The 25,084-nt window shown below is 33.9% G+C and overlaps 1 protein-coding gene and 1 pseudogene across 1 annotated transcript; both read right to left on the reverse strand.

Annotated features, from left to right (window-relative positions):
• Window positions 1-495: 495 nt before the first annotated feature.
• LOC120114317 (phytosulfokines-like) lies at window positions 496-1,160 on the reverse strand. The gene is made up of 2 exons (XM_039135271.1): window positions 1,006-1,160; window positions 496-823 (listed from the first exon to the last, which is right to left on the reverse strand). The coding sequence occupies exons 1-2, from the start codon at window positions 1,141-1,143 to the stop codon at window positions 695-697; spliced, it is 267 nt and encodes an 88-aa protein (XP_038991202.1). The 5' UTR covers window positions 1,144-1,160; the 3' UTR covers window positions 496-694.
• A 9,830-nt stretch (window positions 1,161-10,990) lies between these two features.
• On the reverse strand, window positions 10,991-13,021 carry LOC120114211 (annotated as a pseudogene).
• Between the last annotated feature and the right edge of the window lie 12,063 nt (window positions 13,022-25,084).

The raw sequence follows: 25,084 nt of genomic DNA on the forward strand, positions 1-25,084 counted from the left end.
AAGGTGATTACCTTCCGAAGTCAGTCCTGTGAAGAATAGACATCTTAAGCAAACTAGATGTCGATGTTTAGAGCTTTCGTTTTGATATTAGTAATGAGCTACAACATGCATTAATATTTCAATAGAAATTCAGCAAAGAATGGCATGTCTATTGTTACTGTTTCACCTATTTTTTCCCTTTTCTCCTTTATGCCTTTTTCCTCATTTGCATGATGATCTTGCCTTCTATCATACAAGGAAAATGGACCCAAGCTTTTCCTCCATTTTTTGCATTTGAAATCATTCAAGTGTCACCAATTTGTAACTTTTGAAAACTCAATATGAAAAATAAAAATTTACTTGAACTTGAGTGACCATTCGTGTACTATACCCTTACTATTATTCCCTTATTTATGTTCTTAATTTGTCCTCTCTTCTGAATTTGTGCTTGAAATCTTTGCATATAAAGTTCAGAAATCAAATTACTAAAACATATAAAATAATATTTTTAGTATCTTCTATAGCACATATTACCGTACTGGTTTAAGTTAAAACAACCACAAAATTTTCTCCAACATGAGAAGGAAGAATCAAACCCTATATTTCTTTATCAACTAAAAACCCTCGCCTGAAGATGAAAACAAAAATCTGTCTTGAAACAACCTGATACAAAAGAAGCCCAAAATCTATGAAGAAGAGAGGCTATGCCTATGAGTCAAGGATTCGTCTTCTGGGTGTAGATGTAATCCACGTGAGCTGCAAGTGTTCTTCTCATCAAGCACTCTTCTTCTTCTTTAATTCCTCGACAAATATCATCCACTTCAACCCTCTCTGTTTCAGTAACCTGAAATATCTTTTAACAGCCAATTCATCAGAAAATTCAAAACATGATTCTTACCTATTCATTTAATGAGCTTTATGAACCAAATCAAGATGGAAAAAAGGTGGTTTGTTTGAAACAGATTTGCATCAAGAAATCAGTTTTTTTTTTTTTTTGCTCGTTGAAAAAGAATTAAACATACATACCGGATTTAGACTTTTGATTGGGGCATTCGGATGCTGAACTTGAGATGCAGTGGGCTCCGGCCGAGCCACTGCGGCGGGAGATAAGGTGAAGAAGAGGAGGAAGACGATCAAGCAAAAGGAGAAGACCTTGGAATTCATTTACTGTTTTTTTTTTTTTCTTTGAATAATCTTGGTGGAGAGGACTGTGCAGGGTGGGTTAATTTATAGACGCTGTCCACGTTCAATTCAAGGGCAAAACCCCCTAGTGAAGGGTAAGCGAAGATCAAACAGAAATCAAAGAAATTATAATAATTATTTAATACCCCAAAAATATTGGACCTTACCTCATCTTAATTAATTAATTTTATGATTCCTTGAAAATTTTGGCAAAACTTGTTCTAGAAAGTTTATTTTTCTTCTCTTTAAATTCTAGATAGAGATAGCTTAAGAAATTCAAATATGCACTATTATTGTAAAATAGGAAAAATCAGTTCCCAATTCATAAATGAAATGATATCCTATTTCTTTAACCATTTGAACCACTTATAAAATAAAAAAATTAAATATTTAAGTATATTTGGTTTTATTTTTCTTACAGAGATGAATCAGAACACAATATTTTATGTTAAGGATAAATTTATAAAATTATAAGAGTATAGTAAATATATAAAATTTTGGGAGACGAAAATAATTTATTTTAAAAAAGTAAAATAAATATTTAAATTATACGAGAATTTAAAGATTTTAAAAGAAATAGCTTTCTTAGCCGCTCTCCCCCTATCTTCTTACATATTACACTAACCATTCTCCCCCTATCTTCTTACATATTACACTAACCATAATGTAAACGTTTAATATTGTCCATATCAAATAATTATATCAATAAACTTAAGTGAAATACCTCTTTTCATCTCAATCTTGATTTTTCCCCTTTTTTCATGCAATAATTCTTGCTTAATTTATCGATGGAGGAATTTTATTTGATTTGGTTGACTTCATAAATTAGATTAAAAAAATGTGGTAGCTTTATAGCTATGCTTTGATTAACGTGGTTGAGTTTGTCAACGCCTAGTTATGATTACACAAGTGAAGGATGTAGAAAGCATAGTTATTAAAGACAAACAATGCTAGGGGTTTAAGAATAATAAGAGTTGACTATACTAAATTACCAAGCAATCATCTTAATTAATACTTAATTTCAATTTTATTTTAAATTTAGCCTTACATGTATTACCATCAGCCAGTGCTTTTTGGATGAATTTGTATAATTGGCTATTAAAAGGAGAGACCAACTTAAATGCGGTAAGATGTGAATAATATTTAGTAATTTTGAAGAATAGCTATTTTTTTAAAATAGGGTTTAGGGGCCTCTAGGAAGAACAACACTTCTTTTAATCACTGAGGTCGTTTAATGGATTCGAAGAATAACAAATTAAGTTAAAAGAAAAAAGCTTGATAAGATATGAACAACGTTTAGTAATTTTGGGGAACTGACATAATGAGGAGCATCCCATTAAGGGAACCAAGTAATAATGCAAAATTATGAGTTTATATGGCATGCTCGTAAGGCATACAAAATGATGGAGCTTCTGCCCCATTATTAAACTTGTTCGTCTTTGGCTGGATAAAATTGGTAAATAATAACGGAAAAACTAAATTGTGGGTTAAACACCCAATCCTAGGCTTCCAAAACCAAGCAACAAGGGATGGATATGGATCAGATCGGATCGGATCGGATCGAGTTTTCATTCTCACTCAACTCTATCGGAAAATTATACATTCTCTACCCGACGCGAATCTTATTTGAAAAATATACAATTCCCATCCGATCCGAATCCGATTTACCTTTTTGAGATAAAATCAGAACTCAATCCTAACCGAAATCATATATTTATTAAAAATATTATTTTTAATGAAATAATTTAAAATACTATTTTTATTCAATAAAATAAGAACTTAATGGAAAAATATAATATGTAGAGGGACATTACTGCAATTATCCCTAAATATATAAGTTAAAATTATAATTTTTTTAGGTCGGGTCAGATATTTTTTACCCTAAATCCGAACCCGACCGACCCAAACATAACCTCTAAAAACCAACTCGATCCGACCCGATCCAAACCAAATTTTTTTTAAAAAAATCAACCTGATCGGGTCAGGCCGGGTCGGAACCTGTCGAATTCGGGTCTCGTGCCCATCCCTACAAGCAACACTGTGTTTGAAAATACTACTCCAAATGAGTTTTTCAATGAGTTTTCTCAACAAAAAGTACTATTTTTAAATTTTTTGATTTGAGCCAATAATCATATTAATTTTTTAACTGAACATGTATTGTTTGAGAATGATTTTGCGTTTAAAACAGTATTTTGGAATCACTTCAATAAACATTCCCCTGCAAGTGAATTATTCGAGGGCAAATTTTTGAATTGATCACTTTTTTTCATATTTGTATATTTTTATTCATTAAACTAAAAAAAAGTTAAGTTTTGATCACTTATGTGATTGATTTATTAAATTTTTATCACTTACACTATCGATTGTTACATTTTGGTCACTAAGTAGTTAAATGTTAGTTTGATGATGTGGCAAGTTAGTTAAAAGGGGTTAATTTTTAACTTGACCCTTGGATTTAAGATATAATATTGTTTTGACACTAAACTTTAGATAAAATATCATTTTAACCACTAAACTTTAGTTAAAATATCAATTTGACCAAAGTCTTCCATCACCGGCAACAACTCAACACCGTTATCCATTACTGTCGATCACCATCAGCCGCCATCATTGTTGTCACCATTATTATTATTATTAGTAGTAGTAGTATTAGTATTAGTATTATCATATTTTTAGTGTATTTTCTTTTTCTATTTGAAAGCCTTTCCCTCCATTGGAAAATCATTTAGCCAAATTCTTTCACCTTTAATTATCCATTCACTAGAAAGTTCATGAATGTTCAAGTGTCTTACTAGTAAAATGCTCATCTAACTTCTCAGAATTCCAGTCACTATAGTAGGAAAAAGAAAACAACTTTGATAAAATCAATGACAAAGAACCATTATTTCAACTTTTCCGATTTATAATTTCAACAAATCACAGTTGAGACATTTAAATACAATTATGACATGTTTAAGATATAGATTTATTACATCTAAAACATTTTTAACACATTTAATGATTATTTGTTATAATTAAATTTACACAATTCATGCTAAAAAAACAAGACACAATGCACATAAATATATATATTTTTATTATTATTAGCACCTCGGTGACCAAATTATAACAATCAATAACGTGACTCAAACTTAATAAAATGATAATATAAATATCTAAAACTTAATGTTTTAAAATATAGTGAGCAAAATTATATAAATATAAAAGAAAAGTGATCAATGTAGTAGTTTACCCATTATTATATGTTGATAGGAAAAAGTTTATAACATAATATTTATTTTATTGAGTAATTGGAAATAATGTTTGCATTACTAATTCTGTTTGCATTCATGTTAGTACTTATCTTCTACGTGTAACCATATATATATATATATATGATCCAGTTATATTATGTAAAACTATTTTAGTTTTACACTCTTTTAAGATCGTTGGACAAGGAGAAACCAAATGCTAAGATTAACTAGTTTTTTTTATAAAAAAAGACATGAATATTTAGTTTTTTTATATATAAAGTTGTCATCGATCATTTGGAGCTAAGTATGATCGAACATATGTAATTACAAAATCTTGATAATACATGAAAATATGATTCGAGAATACAAAATTAGCAGGGTTAATTTTAGATTCTTTTCACTACAACAAAACATGCTTTTTGCAGCGTTTTTTTACCTTTAGCGGCGTTTATAAGCGCCGCTAAAAACACATGCGGCGTTAAGACAAACGTCGCGAAAACCGCCGTTGAAAATAGCGCCGCTAAAGTTCACGGCGTTTTTTGTTAAAAAACGCCGTAATAGGTATTGATATTTAGCGGCGTTTGTATGCCAAACGCCGCAATAGGTATTGGTATTTAGCGGCGTTTGTCTTTACAAACGCCTCTATTGACTGTGTATTTAGCGGCGTTTATCTTTATAAACACCGCTATTAACTGTGTATTTAGCGGCGTTTGGCTTTATAAACGCCGCTATTGACTTTGTATTAGCGGCATTTATCTTTACAAACGCCGCTATTGATTGTGCATTTAGCGGCATTTTCTTTATAAACGCCGCTATTGATTGTATATTTAGCGGCGTTTGTCTTTATAAACGCCGCTATTGACTTTATATTTAGCGGCGTTTGTCTTTACAAACGCCGCTATTGATTGTGCTTTTAGCGGCGTTTTTCTTTACAAACGCCGCTATTGACTATGTATATAATGTCATTTGTAATTAAAAACGCCGCAAATAAGCCCATTATTAGTGGCATTTTCATCTAAAAACGCTGCAAATGTCACTAGTAGTAGTAGTTGCATAAGTTGCATAAAACACCATTAAAGACATTCTTTACACCCACAGTAATAATCAGATCTACAAATCAAAGCATATATTGCAGATATTAAAATAATTGTATTAAAATGTATCAAATAATTTAAAAATAGCTAAAATGTAGTAAAAGTTACAAACGATAAATTAATGGTTACCAACATTGTTTCGATAGTTATCAAAATAACATAAAATGTATGTTCAATGGTTGCAATGAATGAAAATGCTTCAAGTTCAATGGTAGATTCCCAGTGATGTTCACAAGTTCCACATTTCAAGTACTAAATGACACAAAGCTTACATCTGCGACAAACCAGTTGGTAACGAGCGAAATTATCGAATCATCTACTGCAGCTTCTTTATCCCGGGAAAAGAAGGTAGAAGTGCAATGAGAGCATCGCCGTATCCAACGGAATCTGTCGTATTAAGTAAAGAAAGTTAGAATAACTGACCATGGGACACCATAAAATACCGCAAGTTGAAATGTATATTGAACAGATGGCAAAGACGTACCATCGTCCTCCCTTAGAATTTTCCAGCTAAGTCTCTCACAATGTATTGTCGAAATCCATCAAGCTAAAACGGAGGCAGCAGAAAGAGTAAGAATAAATTTCAACATCTGCAATTGCTTCGATTCAAAACAAAACAATTCAAGTAGAAAATTCATTCACATTAATAAAGATATTTATGGCACAATAATCAAATCTACCTACTTTCAGTTCAAGCTCTGCAATGGAAGTTGTATCGCAAACATCTCTGATTAGAGATTCCACCTACAGTTAGAGATTATAAACAACAAACTTTTCAAATATAACTCGAAGTATAAGTTCTTTCATTCATTTATTAAAGAAATACCAAAACATGAAATATTAACATATTTATTCCATATTTGTAAATTACGAGTAGATCAAAAAGAAGAAAAATCAATTACATTCTTTTTCTAATTTCCATATATAATTTCCTCACAGTTGCTTCAAACAGCTACTGTGCAGTAACTTCAAAATCTACTGGTCAAAACATTTTTATAATTTAAAGGTGGAAAAAGATACCAATAATGACTTGACATAACATACATAGCTTCCATTAATGTTTTAAAAGAACAGATATGAACTCACCCCAGATGGATTTGGAATAAGCTGGCTAGTCAAACCAGCCGTTTTAGTCTCTTCAGCTTCTTCTGCTACATTTGTAGTAGCTGCAAGACGGCAACCAAAAGTGTGTGGATATAAGCTATATAATGACACCAATGAATAAGATTCACACTCTAAAATTTGATTTTTACGCATTGTACATAAAATGAAAAACGAAGGAAGAAATAACATGTAATATGATGCTTTCAACAAATCATTTAAGTTAATAGAACTCAAGCGAAAACAGAGAAGAAGAAACTTCAGAATGTCCAAAATTACACACTGGGATTACTAGGTACTTTATTTCCAAGTTTGACTGAGTTTCCTGTAAGTTAAGTCAACAAATAAAGTGAGCAACAACAATCGGAAAGAAGATATATTTTCCCTATTCTAATAATCTTGAGTGGACAATAGAATCGGAAAGAGAGATGAAATCAATGTTATCAACTTGCACCATAGAAACTATCACATTATCCTTCAAAGTAAATAAACTAAAAACTACTTTTCTATTTATAAGGTACTTCATAGTAGTGTGTGTATCCCTTCTGTTGTGCATATGTACATACAACTCTGCATAAATAGATATATTTATGCATTATGTACTAAATAATCACCAAAGGCTTTTAAGGGAAGATTAGTCTGTACTGCTATCCAAGGGGTAAAATTCTATTAAATCAAAAAACATGTAAAAGACGGCATAGAATAATTGTGCTCATGAGACTGCAACAATGTGAAATGTATTTCTTTAAGAACCAGAAGAACTATTAGCGAAGGCATACTAGTTTCCTGTCTCAACTCTCTATATCGCCATACCTTGCTGCACAGTGAATAAAGTTGATCAAGTGGGGATTTATCCCTAGACATGAATATGTAATAATAGATCTTGACTATAAAAGTAAAATAAATAATTAAAAAAAGTAAACTTATTAGCATAAATTACTTACCCTGGGTTTCCACAGTTGGACCTCAACCAATGTTGAATGCCATCTCTGAGCGTCTAACAGGAAAGAAGTTCAGTTCCGAATTCGAATTAAAATAGTTCATAACATAAATTATGTACATCAAAAGCACTGACACTAACAATTACAAACACTAAACAGACCCAACAAAAGATTTTCATCTCTTCTTCTCTCTTACTCTTAGATTCTTGGCGCTTGATCTAAATTTCCGTTTGTCAACTCCAAAAATGCATATGCCTAAAAGGGTAAAAACCATTTTAAAAAGATCCAGAACATTTTAAAAAGAAATGAAATTCATTAAATGAGTGAGTGAGAAGAAATGGGTAAAAACCATATTTGAGAAAATGGGCAAAATCTCATCTTCTCCTCTTAGTTCAATTGTATCGAATAACCCATTTATCGATAAATGAAGATATATTTGTTGAATTTGACAATAAGAGATGAAATTTTGCATGCGAGAAAATGTCAGCAGATAATAACATAAAACAAAAAAACCATAAAAAATGAAGTAAAATTTATAATCATTAGACGACTAGCTATTAAATTCAATAAGATTAAAAGACCACATCAAATCATAATAGCAATCATTCACGTCAAAGTAGTAATGTTGACAAAGAAATATAGTGATTCCTTAACCAACAGTTCCAAACATCACAATTTCCATATCACAATTTACCTCATCCAACATTTCCAAACATCACAATTTCCAACAGTTCCAAACATCATTCCCAATCTTCTTTTGAATACTAGCACCAACACCATGAGACTCTGCTGTATCAGATTCCTCTACAGTTGAATCATACTGAAGCAACAACGGCAAAAGGTACCTAAACATCCAAATGACACAAGTTATCAAGTAATAAAGGATTATAGACATAACTTATATGATTGCTACAATGTCATTCTCATGCACATCCAGTAGAAATAGTTTTTACATCCAACATAAAAACAGAAAAATCCTAATAAATGTATAATAATAGGAAAAGATAGAGAAAGTAATGACACCAAAAAGACTTGAACATAAAGTGTGCAACCACAAGAAACAAATAGCCGACTATTTACTCTCTATAATATTCTATACTGGAGCATGTTCCCTGGTAATTTATAAGAGTAATCGACTTCAAGAAAAGAAACAAAATAGTCCAAGAAGGTTCTATAAAAAGTTGAATCATGGAGCTACTGATCAAATCATCATCTTGCAGAAACATCGAAAAGTAAAGTAGGATATAGAAAATTAACAGAAAAAGGCTGTTACAGAAATTTACAACACAAACTGTTATCAAACAATATTTTTGCTCGTTAAGAGTAAAAAGAACACCTAGCAGAAGGAAACAAATGCCAGAAAAAATGGAAGAAAGACTGTTATAAGAGTCTACAGTGCACTTCAGTTTAATGGAAGAATTAACACTTACAATCGTGCAAGGAATTAGTACTCAGGTTCCTGAACAATTTAAAAAATACATGTAACTTTTCTATGTCCTACTTTGCAATCCAGTTTTCCTGAAATGGGCATCTGTAGCAAATTTCAATGTTAAATTCTTAAAGTAACTCGGAAAGCAAGAGCTTTTAAGTGATAAAATTGTGTGACAAACATGCAAGTCTGCAGTAATCAATTCTATTGGGTTAAGATCCACCATGGGTCCACAAAAAAAGGATAATTCTTCATCTATGAATTGAAAACAAGACAAGAAGATAGCAACTTCATTCGTGCAAGTAACTATGAACCCGGAGCTTAATTTAGTTTGTTCATATATTTAGTAATTTCGGATTTCAAATGCAAACATATTAACCTCCTTTGCACAAACAAAATTCAAATAACTATGAACATCTAAGCATAATTGGTTCATGTAGGTCTAACACATAGCAGACATTGGTGGCATAATAAGAAAGAAAAGACCCATTTTTAATGCAAAGGCTCAAATTTTACTCTTAACAAAGCCACTCAAGATTCACATTCATTAGGCACAGCCACAAAGTTCATAGTAATTCTCTCCTTTAACACAAATCAAAATGTAAAAGAGGGCTCTCCAGATAATTGGGAAAAGGAACGCAAACCCCAAGAGAACCCATTTCTGTAAAGAAAACATGTAGCTTTCACTAACAAGATAAGTCATTCCCAAGGAAGCAGCAATGAAAGACTATAATTTGTGTTAAATGCTCCAAGTGTGACAAGTTAGAAAGGTAATCATGCTTAGTAAATCATTGATTCCTCATATCTTCACTGTGTATACATGATGTTGAGTTGAGGACGTAGAAGGGTAGCATAACTAATACTTACAGGCTTATCAAGTTTGAAAGAAGACTAATCTTCTCACTGATATACTCCTTTAAACCTTGACTTCTGAGTTCGCCATATATAAGCTTCTGAGAATATGTTCCTTCAAAGTCCCGATGGAAATTAGAACGACAAGCATATTTTCAAAGTCCCAGAGATTAAATCCGATTTAAAAGACCCTCAAAATATAATTAAAGGAAACTGAGTACTAGATTCAGAACCAAAATATACACAACCAAAATTAACAAAAAATCAAAAAATGAATCGAATGTATAAAAAGTAAACAAATAAAGGAAGAACGAACCTGACGTTACCGGCGTAATTTAACCGTAGTTCGTAAATGAAAATGAATGATGAAAGGAAGATTTGTTGATGGTGAGAAAATTGGATCTGGAGAACGAAGAGAGCAGCCGCAAATAAGAGAGTAAAGTGAGGAGGAACGGGGAAGAAGTGAGAAACCTAGGTTAAATCACTTAAATATAAAAAATATAAAATAATAAAATATTACATATATATATATTCGGGTCGGGGTGGGGCGGGGATACGTTGCCTTGATACTGAACCCGAACCTGAAAAAATCCCCGAAAAAAACGCGATACCTGACCCAAAATTTTTCAAACCCGAACTTAGTCGGGTTTCAGGTTTCCCCGTCGGGTTCGGGTCGTTCTGTCATTCCTAGTCTATAGCGGTGTTTGTTCAAAAAACGCCACTAAAGTACAGTACTTTAGCGGCGTTTGTATAAAAACGCCACGAAAGTACTAGTCTATAGAGGCGTTTGTTCAAAAACGCCACTAAAGTATAGTACTTTAGCGGCGTTTGTATAAAAACGCAACAAAAGTACTAGTCTATAGCGGCGTTTGTTCAAAAAACGCCACTAAAGTACTAATATATAGCGGCGTTTGTTTTGAAAACGCCACTAAAGATTGTATTTTGGCGGCGTTTGTAGAAAAACGCCACTAAAGTACAGTCTTTAGCGGCGTTTGTATAAAAGCGCCACAAAAGTATTAGTATTTAGCGGCGTTTATTCAAAAAACGCCACTAGAAATGCCGCTATAGACCCATTTTGCTGTAGTGTTTGAACCAAACCCGGAGCAATGGAGGGGGTGGAACAATTTCAATGGTTCTACTATTTTTGAATACAAAGTACAAACTTTGCATATCAAATAAAACCCTCCATCATTGACATTGAAAAAGAAGAAACTTGTACAGATTTTGGCCCATTCATGTTACACCAGTGCTGCAAAGCTTTGTAAAACCCTTTCTCACTGTTGTTTCCTTGAACTGCTTTTAGATCTCTTCAACTCCCATGGCGGTAGACAGCCTTTATAATGAGAGTGCAAAAAGAGCGAAGACATCTATACTTCCTTGTGCGGCATCGACATTGATGATAAGCAACTCGAAGCGCTTCTTATTCTTTTCTTTTCTCTGTCAGGTGAGAGTTGGGGTCGTGGCGCACTGCAGATGCTTTAAGAGCCTCAGGGAGTATGCAGTTGCACAATGAACCTACAAGGAGGATCAATTAAAGAACATGAACATATATGCTGAAGCATTTAAGCAAAGATATGTTGACCCGAAAGAATTTTAGGATATAAAGTGTTATGATACCAACCGATTCTTGCGAGTCGATTCACCCATTTCGGTATATGGTTGCCTGTCAGCTTGTAACACATATCATCACAGAAATGATTGCAGCTCTTGAATATCAAGTGATTCGAGTCACCGTTGTAACTTGCAGATTGGTGTTCCATGAACACTCTTAGCTGGACAGGATCCAAGCATGTTGTTCCCATGAAAATCGATTTCCTGAACTTGAAGCCGGGGCATTGTCGAGGTTCGACCTCGAACACACCACTCGTTGGGTAGTCATGAGCTCCAAAAGGATACTCCACACCTTGAACTGTAAGCACCCACAGGTATAATAAGAAACCAGTTTCAACATCATGAGGATAAAAGAAAACAATGCAAAATGATGAAATGCTTTGTTTTATGACAAATAAGTTTATTCAATGAACAATTTGAGGGACAATGCTATTTTTTCGATACAAAATAATGTGATCCGATCCACTGTTTGTTCCCATCGTCCCGGCCTAACTGTAGACCGCAACCTTATGCTTCCCCGGTGCTGATGTGGTCACATTGTAGCGAAAGCAATAGCTACAATGACTTTATGAGACGATTAGAACAGTTTCACCTTTCATTCAAAAGAAATGTCCATGAAAATTGAAAAACAAAGAAACAAAGCTAACCTTCAACCCCAGTGTGAAAGATACCAAGACCTGCCCAATAAACATAGTCATTAGCAGTTGTTAAGTCATACACATTTAGGTACACCGGAGCATCGCATCGCCAGTACTGCAGCCTGCTGCTGACTTTACATTCGGAAAAACACAACCGAGTTGAGGAACTTCCTCGGAAACGAAGAGGAATAATAGAGTGCCAGCCATGTTTTGGTTGCATTTTCAGTGATACATGAAAACAAATCAATACTCAGCTCCAACCTGCAAATAATTAAAAAAATTTAGAAAGGGTTTTGGCTCTTTAGTGAGAACTAATAATCTATCGGCTTGACATCCCAATCGAAGTTATTATAGACACTCATTTTCTTCTGAGATCTTTTTATAGTAGTGTATTTATTATTCATATAATATATGTATGTTATATAGTACATAGTATTATATTACATTACATAGTATGTATTATAGTGTATATATTATATAGTATATATTATATTATATATACTATATATTATAGTATATATTATGTAGTTATTATATTATATTATATTATATTATATTATATTATATTATATTATATTATATTATATTATATTATATTATATTATTATTTTTGGTTTTCTTTTTAGGTCTAAATCTGGTTTAAGTTCAGTTAAGTCCATGAAACAATCCAGCAAGCAAGCTCGTCTGCCTGACCCAACAGAAGAGACTTTAGCCCAAATACGCTAGGGTTTTATACTTAACCACAGTGTCGCAATGATAATAGCCGTTAGATCGAAGGATTAATCAACAACTCAGATTGAAGGTAGTTAGGTTTTTAACCCTAAAAAAAGAAAAAAAATATCATAACAGTCGCACGATGACCGTTATGGTCCAAAATGCACCAAGGGTCACCGACTGGCCAAAGACCACGTGCCGATGAAAGAAGCAATATACGCTGGTACACCCTAAACCGAAGCATCATAAGGCATTTTTTGTACCCAAATCAAAATAGAATCGGAGCAAAAAAAGAACAAATACTTCCCATATTTTTCGGCGATCATAAATGACAACAAAATCACCCAACTCGCAAGAAAGTCAACAATAAACAAGCAATCCTAGATTTTTCGGTCCAACAAAGAGGAACTTTCTTTTCAAAAAAAAGGAAATAATCTCTCGGCCATGGCTATAAACGCCCATGCAAATCGAACGAAAGAAACACCAAGTATCTAAGCATCAAGCTAAAGAAAAACCATTCGGTATACTATCAAAAAAATCATAAAAATCCAAGATTTAGCCTCTTTTTTTACTCGGAGGAGGAACGACTGTTGGAAAAGTGAAGGGACACCGTCGAACAAAGGTAGAAGCCGAAACTTTAGGCGTAGATCTATGTCAATGGGATTTTTTTAGAATGTTTGGGCTCCGGTTTTTTGTTCATGGGGTCGGGGAGAAACTTTTAGGTTAGTTTTAGGTTTCTGGCCGGAGCGACGATTGGCTGCGGGGCTAGGCGCCGATGGGGTGGTCGATTTAGGTTTGGGGAGAGAACATTGAGAGTTTTTGTTTTTGTTTTTGAAGTGAGTGGTGAGAAATGAAATAAAATGGGATTTTTTAGTCTATTTATAGGGGGCTAGGTTGTAATTAGAAAATAATTAAATTATTTTCGTAGTCTCTATGCTTTTGATGGCGTTCATTTTGGTCACCATTTGTAATTTTGCCTTTAAATTTTGAATTAATTCAATTTAGTCATTTATTTATATTTTTCATATTTTATAAATTGGCATCCTAATTTTTTATTTATTTTGCAACTTTCATCTAGCATTAGTGTAACCTGAGTCTTAATTTATTTCTATTTATTTATTTATTTATTTCATATTTTTTTACAAATTGGTACCCTGATCCATTTTTTGTGTTTTCCATAATTTTTTATTTTATGTAATATTAATTTTTTAGATTCTTTTAATTATCAAAATTCGTTAAAGGTAAGTAATTTGGATCGAACATTTAAATTTTAATTAAAATTTAAATCTTTACAATTAAGACAACCATGTAATTGTATTGGTACCAAAAGGGCAGTACAAGGGTGCTCATCTTTCATTGATTGTAATCAACTCCCAAATCCGACTAGTTTCGGGTAAGTTGCAGATCAGATAAGTTGTAAGTTTTAGGTGTCCGATTAACCTAATTCGAAATGATCGATTGGACTCCATCATATCAAATCGAAATGTGATCCCGGGACCACCCAAAAGACCATTGCGACAGTTAGCTCTTAGTACTCAATGTTAAAATCATAGGTTAAATGAAAATACCATAATTTGTATAAATCATATAATTATACTCCGGATCTTATAATAAACTACTCAAATTTCAAGATTTCAAGCATTACTATTCCTCGGAGACAACACCAAAATTAAAAATGAAAATTTTCATCACCGGAACTAAACACCAAGGAAATGCTGGCAAAAACTTTCTTTCAAGGGGGCAGATCAGATTTGTGAGGAAAACCCCAAAAATAAGAACTTTAAAGAGAGACAAGGTACTAAGGAATCTAAACAATAACAATGGAAGTTAAATACAAAAAAAATGGACGAGCAGTGCAGGTGCAGCAACTAAAGATACAAAAAGAAATAAACAACTAGAAAAGGAGTTTAACCCATGTTAGAAACATCCAAATCAGGCATACATGGTACAAAAAATGGTGAAAAAAAAATGGAGAATAAGAAGCTTGAAAGAAAGAAAGAAAGAAGCTGGCCTGAGGAGGAGAAGAAATGCTCAGAGTGAAGAAAGCAGATGAAAATGGAGGAGCCTGTGCTGTGGACTGAAAGGCTGAAACCACACATTTAGCTCTGTTTTTATTCTCAGCTTCAGTTTATGTTTTTCCTAACAAAACTCAAAGCTGGAGCTGCAGTTTACACAAAATATTTTCCTTTCTTGTAAGATTGATAATAAATAAAGAAGAAAGAACAATAGAAATAGTTTTTGTAGTAAATATTGTTTTGTGAAAACAATAAAGCTCCCACAGTTTACAGAATGTTCCCCTTTCCTTGTGGCATCAGAAAATATTAAATAATTATTTTGATTCTAATGTGAAAACAACTTACTTTATTCAAATTTTTAAAAAAACATTAAATATTATTTTTGAAAAAAAAATAAATTTATAAAAAGGATAATGAGGTAAAATTTATACCAAAATATGATTCATGAGTCTAATTTTAGGTCTCAAATTATGATTTATTATATTTCAATTTTACAGACATAATAAAATTATATTAATTTGAGTTCCTCTATAATAAATCAAGATTAATGAGATCTAAAATAATATTTGTTACACCCCATCAAAGGTCCTCGGTATATTTGTGCCTCATAGCCACAGGAGGACCCAAAACATACCTAATCCTCCGGGTACATAAAACTCATGATTACTGTTCATTTTGATAAGTGCTTAATTTAGTTAATATTTTATTTTTTAATTACTCTTTAATCAATGGCTTTTGTGGCTTAATTGTTCATTTTGATTCATTTTCTGTGTAGGACATCAGATTCTGGAAATTGCACAAAAAGGACATAATTCTGTAGTTTTTTTTATTTTTCGGAATCAAAGCTGGCTGGAATTCGGATTTGGATTAAACTTAAGTTTTAGGATAATATTTTAAACATTATATTTTATTTTTGTTTTTAGGTATTTTAGTTTAAATATGTTTTAGTATTTTAATCAAGTTTTAGGATATTATTTTTATATTTTATCTTTGTTTTAGGTATTTTAGTTTAAATAGTTTAAGTGCTTTAATTAGGATTTAATATGTTTTAGCTTGTTTTTAGGAATTTGAAGGCTATAAATACCCTCTAAAGGTAAGCCTAGAAATATATCTCTCTCATCTGAGAATAAAATCGTCTTTTTCTCTCTATTTTCACATACTTTTCAATTATGCTAAGTATGACTTTGGTCATGCTTAGCTAATTTTCTTTCAAGCCGAAGACTAAAGTGAAGGCTCAATTCCAAACGTGAGAATTATAAGGTACTTATATCGCTTCAGATTTTCTCTCTGTTTTCTGAGCTTACTTTTCAAATCAAAACGATTTCGAAATTGGTCCGGATATTGTTATGGTTAACGTTTGAAGAAGGATTTGGTTATTGAAACATATTCAACTTCCCGAGAAGACACTTAGTAAAATTGTTTGCTAAGAGGAAACTAAGATCGGAATCAGTTATTGTTGAAACAACATAATCCAAGTCGGCAGCAAAAGAATTGTTCTTGTAAGCCGACGTGAATCTTGAAGTAAAAAATATGTTTCGATGATCCGAGGAATTTGAAGCAAAGTTGAAGTCTGAGGCTGCTTTCACAATAAGTTTCTCTTTATCTCAATCTCTTTAATTTGTTTATTTAATTATTTTATTTTATTCTTATCTTTTATTTTAAAAACAACTTTTAAAAATCCCCTTTTATATTTATTACAATTAATATTTATTATTTTATTATTTTTCCTTTTTTATAATTATTTATTTTATTATACCTTTTATACTTTACCTGGAATTCTATCTTTTCCTAAAATCAAGAAATAATTTTATTAAATCACAAAAACCATAGTCCCTGTGGATCGACCCTACTTCTCTATACTACATTTTTCTTTCTATTTAAGAAGCCGGAATTATTTTGATAGCAAAACGACGATTATCAAATTGGCGCCGTTGTCGGGGACTAACGGCAAGTACTGATTTATTTTTCTAGTTTTTTTTTATTTATGACCAGAAGAAACCCATGTGAATTAGTAGATCTAGATCAGGAGATTGAAGCACGAGCACGAAGAATCCACGCACAAACGCTTCGAGAAAAGAGAAAAATACAAGAAAAACAAGAAAAAAGTTCAGAAACAGAATCAAATCCGGAGACAGACTCTGTAGTAGACACATACAACATCCCGATGGTAGAATAAGAACAAACAATTCGGGAGCTAGCCACAACTCCTGTCACTCATACTCCATTATGCATCAACTTTCCTAGTGGCGGGACTCTGTTTCAATTAAAGACGAGACTTATTTATCTTCTTCCCACTTTCCACAACTTTCCCACTGAAGATCTGTACAAACACGTATTGGAATTCAACATGGTTTGCACTAGCATGAAACCACAGGGAGTTACTGAGGATCAAATTAAATTGAAAGTTTTCCCTTTCTCTTTAGCCGATTTGGCTAAAGATTGATTATTTTATTTACCTCTAAATTCAGTTAATTCATGGGCTGACATGAATCGAAATTTTCTTAACAGGTTCTTTCCAGCGGCTAAAGCAAGCGAGTTAAGGAGAAGCATTATTTCCATTCAACAAAAGACCGAAGAAAGTCTTTATGACTATTGGGAGTGATTTAAAAAGCTTTGCGCATGTTGTCTGCAACACGTATTAAGTGAGCAAACGTTAATTCAATACTTTTATGAAGGTCTTTTACCAATGGAGATGAAAATGGTGGATGCCGCCAGTGCAGGAGCATTAGTCAACATGACCCCAACAACAATAAGGGAATTGATTTCAACCATGGCAGCCAACTCTCAATAGTTTTCAAGTGAACCCAGTCTACGGGTTCATGAGATAAGTACTTTTTCCCTTGAGAATAAGTTAAACAAATTAACTGAAGTGGTTAATTCACTTGTTGTAGAAATATCTGGAGCAACAAGAGCATGTGGGATATGCACAAAGCTAGACCATCCGATGGATTGTTGCCCGCTGATACAAGAAGGAGGTAATGCAGAAATCAATGCCATAGGGAACTTTCCAGGTCCTCCACAAAGACCAACTTATCCTCCTCAACAACAAATGCAAAAACCATCATTGGAGGAACTCATAGAGAAGTTAACAATTTCACAAGAAAAGTTCATTGAATCCCAGGAAAAATTCCAAAGGCGAACCGAAACACATCTTCAAGAGTTAGATAACTAAGTAAGCCGACTAGCTCAAACTATAGCAAAATTGGAATCACAAGGAAGACTACATTCTCAAACGGAGTTAAATCCGAGAAAAATGTTAGTACCATCACAATCTAAAGTAGAAAAGTTATCTCACCCGAAGTTCTAGCAGAAAAAGCCATACATCAAGAAGAACAAGAGGACACGCCATGTTCAGAAATACAAGGTACGTCTGAATCATATCTTTCTCTTTCTTCTCATGAAATCATGCCATCACCCTTCCCATCAAGGTTGATGAAGCGTGATAAAAGAGCTGAAGAAAAGGAGATCTTAGAGGTGTTCCAAAAAGTTCAAGTAAACATACCTCTTCTTGAAGTAATTCGACAAGTACCAAGGTATGCTCGATTTTTAAAAGAACTTTGCACTACAAATAGCAAATTAATGGGGCACGAAAAGATAAATTTGGGAGAACATGTCTCTGCAATATTTCAATGAAAGCTCCCTCCAAAGATGAAAGATCAAGGTATGTTCGCTATACCTTGCAAAATAGGTGATTTTAAAATTAAACGTGCAATGTGTGACTTAGGAGCTTCAATTAATGTTATGCCATTTTCTATTTATAAAATGATTACTAACGAGCCTTTGAAGGAAACATGAATAACCATACAGTTGGCTGATCGATCTGTGATCTATCAAGTGGGAGTAATGGAAAACATCTTAGTAAAGGTAGATGTATTATTTTTTCTGCAAATTTCTATGTCATTGATATGGAACATGATAGTCGAATTCTTATTCCGAGGTACTCTTAGGCCGACCATCCTAAGCACATCACATACAAAGATCAATGTTAGAAGTGGTATACTGACAATGGAATTTAATGGTGAGATCGTTGAATTTGATGTTTATAAAGTAATGAAATGCCCTGATCATGTTGAAAGAATTAATTCGGTTGATATTATAGATCCTTTAATTGATGAATATATTGAATCTAATTTTTCTTATAATCTTTTTAAGGATCCTAAACCTTGTCATGAAGAGGAAGAAAGAGAGTTTGAAAATATTAATTCAATAAATTCTGATTTTTCTTTATCTTCCTCTAAAACTAAAATTTTACCTTCTGTTTTGCAGGCACCTGAGGTAGAATTAAAGCAATTACCAGAACATTTGAAATATGCCTTTTTGGGTGAAAATGGAACCTTACCAGTGATCATCTCAAGTAATTTTCTGAAAGAAAAGAGGAAGCTTTGGTAGCAGTGTTGTGCTCTCACAAAGAAGCCATAGGATGGACCATTGCCGACATTAAAGGATTAAGTCCCTCGATTTGCATGCACAAGATCAAATTCGAAGAAGGAGCAAAGCCATCACGAGAAGGACAACGCTGATTAAATCCACAGATGATGGAAGTAGTGAAGAAGGAAATTCAGAAACTCCTTGATGCTGATGTAATCTATCCAATATCGGATAGTAATTGGGTAAGTCTGATTCATGTGGTTCCCAAGAAAACGAGAGTCACAGTGGTCAAAAATCAAGAAGGGGAGTTAGTGCCAATAAGGGTTCAAAATGGATAGCGAGTTTATATTGACTACAGGAAGTTAAACTCTCTTACTCGAAATGATCATTTTCCTATTCCTTTTATAGACCAAATGATTGAAAGATTAGACGGGAAAACTCATTATTGTTGGCTTGATGGTTTTTCAGGTTTTTACAAGTCCTAGTAGCGCTAGAGGATCAAGAAAAAATGACTTTTACTTGTCCCTTTCGGTACATTTGCATATAGACGAATGCCATTTGGTCTTTGTAATGCGTCGGCCACCTTCCAAAGATGCATGTTAAGTATATTTTCCTACTATGTGGAGAAAGGAATTGAAGTCTTCATGGATGACTTCACGGTTTATGGTAACTCTTTTAATGAATGTCTTGATAATTTAACTAATGTGCTTAAAAGATGCTTAGAATATAACCTTGTTTTGAACTATGAAAAATTTCATTTTATGGTTGATAAAGGTTTAATTTTAGGTCATATTGTTTCCTCAAAAGGGAATACGCTTGATAAAGCTAAAACATATGATATACGCTCACTTCCTTACCCCACAACTATGAGGGAAATTTGTTCTTTTCTTGGCTATGCAGGATTTTACCGCATGTTTATTAAGGACTTTTCGAAGATAGCACAACCTTTATGCAATTTCTTCAAAAAGATCAAGACTTTGACTTTAATTCAAAATGCAAGGAGTCCTTCGATTCATTAAAAGAAAAGCTTATTTCAGCTCCAATTATTTAGCCGTCAGATTGGAATTATCCCTTTGAACTTATGTGTGATGCATCAGTTACTAGCGTTGGAGCCATTCTCAGCCAAAAAATAGGGAAAGAGCCACATGTCATAGCCTATGCATCCCGAACTTTAGACTCGGCTCAGAAAAAATTTTCGACTACGGAAAAAGAACTTTTTGCTATAATTTTTACTTTAGAAAATTTTAGATCTTATTTGTTTTGCACTAAAATTATTGTTTTTTATGACCATGAAACTATAAGGTATTTGATGAGCAAAAAGGAAGCAAAACCAAGGCTTATCCGATAGATCCTGCTTTTACAGGAATTTAACTTGGAAATAAAGACAAAAAGGGATGCGAAAATCTGGTAGCGGATCACTTGAGTCGAATTCCCCTTTCCACATCCGACTCACCACTTAGAGAAGAATTTCCTAAAAAAAAAAATTGATGGTGGCGCAAAGCATAACTCTATGGTTTGCGAACATAGTTAATTATTTTGCCACAGGTAAGTTACCATTAGATTTGCTGAGAGCTGAAATCAATCGAATTAAGCGATAATCCTGATACTATATTTGGGACGATCTTTATTTATGGAAGCACTGCTCGGATCAGGTAATTCAACAATGTATTGCCGAAAGTGAGGTAAATTCAATTTTGCAATTTTGTCATTCCTACTCTTGCAGTGGTCATTTTGGGCCAAAACGTACAACTCATAAAATTCTTGAATGCAGTTTCTATTGGCCTAACATCTTTCGAGATTCTTATCTATTTTGTAAAACTTGTGAAAGATGTCAATGTACAGGTAATTTAAGCCGTATGAATGAAATGCCGCTTAATTTTATACAAGTTTGTGAAATTTTTGATGCTTGGGGAATCGACTATATGTGTCCTTTTACTTCTTCATTTGGAAATACTTATATTATTTTAGCTGTAGATTATGTTTTTAAATGGGTGGAAGCTAAGGCCACTCGGAATAATGATGCTAAAACAACAATTAATTTTTTAAAAAATATTTTTTCTAGGTTTGTCACGCCACGGGCTATAATAAGCGACAGAGGAACACATTTCATAAACCGGGTGATCGAGTTACTAATGAAGAAATTTGGAGTAACTCAAAGAATTGCTACCGCTTACCATCCACAAACAAATGGACAGGCAGAAGTATCAAATCGGGAAATTAAAACAATTCTTGAGAAAATTGTTAAACTGGACAGAAATGATTGGAGTTTAAAATTAACCGACGCACTTTGGGCATATCGAACTGCTTATAGAGGTCATATTGGGATGTCACCATGCCGGCTTTTTTTCAGTAAACCATGTCATTTACCAGTTGAGTTAGAACATCGTGCTTATTGGGCCGTTAAACAATGTAACATGGACATGGATGCAATTGGTGAAGCTCGGAAATTACACATTCAAGAACTTGAGGAAATCCGAAGAAATGCCTATGATATTGCTTGGATATTTAAAGAAAAAGCAAAAGAATTTCACGATAGTAGAATTTCTTTTAAAACTTTTCTGTCGGTCAAAAAGTTTTATTATTAACTCTAAATTTAAACTTTTTGCAGGAAAGCTCAAATCAAAATGGCTTGGACCGTTTACTGTAACTCAAGTATTTCCTCACGGTGTAGTTGAAGTGGAAGATAACTCAGGAGTTCGATTTAAAGTTAACGGTCAAAGATTGAAGTCGTATTATGAAAATGCTCCGGTTGGTCTAATCGAAGAAATCAATTTAGAGGATCCCACATTTTGAAAAATCAGGTCGTCGAGTTAAGGACGTTAAACAAAAGCGCTTGATGGGAGGCAACTCATTTCGTTCTATTTTTTATTTTATTTCATTTTATTTTCGTTTTATTTTTATTTTATTTTTTAGCAAACTTTATTTTCATTCTATTTATTTTATTTTAATTAATTTTATTTTATTTTTCTCTGAACAGTTTCGAATTCCGATCGAATATTTAACGAAAAAAATAGTGCAGAAAAATTGACTTGGTTGGAACTGTGTAGAAAAATATGAACAGAACAGTGCAGAAAAAACTGATTTGGTTCGAAAAGTGCAGAAAAATACACAACAAATTCGAACAATACAGTGCAGAAAAAACAGTGTAGTAAAAAACAGATTTGGTTCGAACTGTGCAGAAAAGTTCAAACAGAACAGTGCAATATCGAACATTCTACTCTACAACAACTCATCTCGACATAGCCTCAGTCGCCACTAGATTGGGGAGTATTCATTTTCCTCCTGTTTTTAAATTTGATATGTGTTTTGGGACAAAACGAAATAAGTAAGGGGAAAGGGTAAGAATGTTGTCGTAATTTTCCTTGACTTGTTTAATTGTTTGAAATTGAGATATTCTGATATTGATGTGTTGGGATCGTTGGTTGTTAGTCTTGAATTTCACTTTATACTCTTGCTTCCTTTTGGATTGTGATCATGTTTTGATCAAATTTAATTCGCATGATTGATGATTGGTATAGCTGGTGAATTTTTTGTTGAGTATTGATATTTCATGCTTTTGTAGATAGAGATAAACTTGACTCAATGCATATTCTTGTGAGATTTGAGCCTAACGAGCATATATTTTCTTTCTTGCTTATTGTTTGACTTGTGTGTGCCGAACTAATTAGGATATTCTAGAACTTGTAATCACAATGCATATTGAGACTACATGTTGAACGTAATGTTTTAATGTGATAGGGGCACCTAGGATAAACCCACTTTTCCCAAAAAGCCTACATGTTTATATATCTACTAGTGAACCAAATTTGAGCCTATTTCCTTTTCTTTGTTTTACACTTCATAATTAAACACGAAGTCTTTCTTTTATTTTTCCTCTCTTTTCACACCCTTACCGAGACTTGAGATCTTGTATAACTCTTGTTACACAAAAAAATGATAAAAAAATTGACGCCAGACAGAATAGTGATTATCCTGCAAGCGCTCCAACAGATGATTCACAAGAGAAAATTCGCCCAAAAAAAATCCAGAGAAAAAAAAAGTCTCTAGGGTTTAATAAAATATTATCAAATCAAACAATGCCAAAATCAGTCCACAAGCCGGACTGTTATAGCCAAAAAGCGTCTTTATTCGAATTTTGCCAAAATAGAAAAATCCCGAAAATCACTCTAAATTGAAATTCGAAATAAAATAAGCAATCTCCAAAAAATCTGGCCTAAATCGAATTTAAATTGACTTCCTAATTGACAATCGAAATATTACCATAAATAGTAAAAAATATCTAATTCTAGTGATTCGGAGGGGAAAACGGCAGAATTTGAGGTTGAAAAAAGGCCACATGGAGCGTAGCACATGTGGAGAGTGTGTACGTCGAAAAGAGCTTTCCGGATTGGGGTCTTATGCGCGATTCGGACACCTGTAGCCAAAGTTATGGCCAAAAGACTGAAACATACTCAAAACGACCCCAATGAGGAACATGTCACAATCAATTCCCGCCTTTGCGCTGATCTGCCAATTCATGGTATCTCAGCGCCATCAATGTGCAATCTGACAGCTCAGCATCATCTGTCTCGGATCCACCTGCATCAGTCACCCCGGGTTGGAAAGAACTCGTCCTCGAGTTCAGAGTAGTGTCATCAGAATCCACAAAACAATGACTCAGGTGCTTCACATTAAAGACATCAGAAGTCTTCAAGTGGCTGGGAAGGCGCAACCTGTAAGCATTATCATTAATCTTCTGCACGACCTCACAAGGTCCAATCTTCCGATCCTTAAGCTTATTATACTCACCAATAGGAAAACGATCACGAGTTAATACAGCCCAAACAAAATCACCAACATCAAAAAGTACCTGACGACGATGATTGTCGACCCGAGTCTTGTAATTAGTATTGCTCTCATGAATGGTTTGTTTCACCTGCTCATGGATACCCCGAAGATACTTTGCCATCTCATCTACTTTAGGACTGAAACGACCAATACGTGGAATAGGGGCTAAGTCCAGCACCCCGAATGGGTTCTGACCATAGACAATCTCAAATGGGCTTAAACCTGTGGTTTTGTTTTTTGATCTGTTGTAGGCAAATTCTGCCTGAGGCAATGCCAAATCCCACTGCTTCGGCTTCGTTCCTGCCAAACACCTCAAGAGGTTTCCCAAACTTCGGTTCACCACCTCGGTCTGGCCATCCGTCTGGGGGTGGTAGGCGCTACTGAAATTCAACTGCGTTCCCAGTTTCCCCCACAGGCTCTTCCAGAAATGACTGATGAACTTAGTATCACGATCTGAAGTGATGGATCGAGGAATACCATGTAAACACACAATCTCCTTGAAATAGAGATGAGCAATCCGGTCAGCATCCATAGTCTTTCTGCAAGCTACAAAATGAGCCATCTTGGAAAACCTGTCAACCACAAAAAAAAAGATAGAATCCGAGGCCCTTTGGGTGCGGGGTAAGCCTAGTACAAAATCCATGTTGACATCGAACCAAGGAGCTTCAGGAACAGGTAAGGGAGTGTACAATCCCGCATTGGTGAGAACTCCCTTAGATCGCTAGCACACATAACAACGGTCCACATAATGGGCTACATCACTAGTCAACTTGGGCCAATAAAAGTCAGAAGAGATAAGGGCCAAGGTCTTATCTCGGCCAAAGTGTCCCTCATTATGGAGTTCACTTATAATTTGCTGCCTCAATGAACAATCTGGAATGCACAACTTTAATCCATGAAATAGATACCCATTATGCAAAACAAAATCATGACGATGACCCTTAGTTACCTTCTGAAATATCATTCCAAAGGAAGGATCAGCTGCATACATATCTGTGAACGTCTCAAAGCCTGCAACTTTAGTACTCATGGTGGTGAGAAGTAAGGTACGACGGATCAGGGCATCTGCGACGCGGTTCAAACTCCCTGCTTGGTGCCTC

This window comes from Hibiscus syriacus, unplaced genomic scaffold (assembly GCF_006381635.1).
Source record: "Hibiscus syriacus cultivar Baekdansim isolate YM2019G1 unplaced genomic scaffold, ASM638163v2 tig00110221_pilon, whole genome shotgun sequence".
Lineage (NCBI taxonomy): Eukaryota > Viridiplantae > Streptophyta > Magnoliopsida > Malvales > Malvaceae > Hibiscus > Hibiscus syriacus.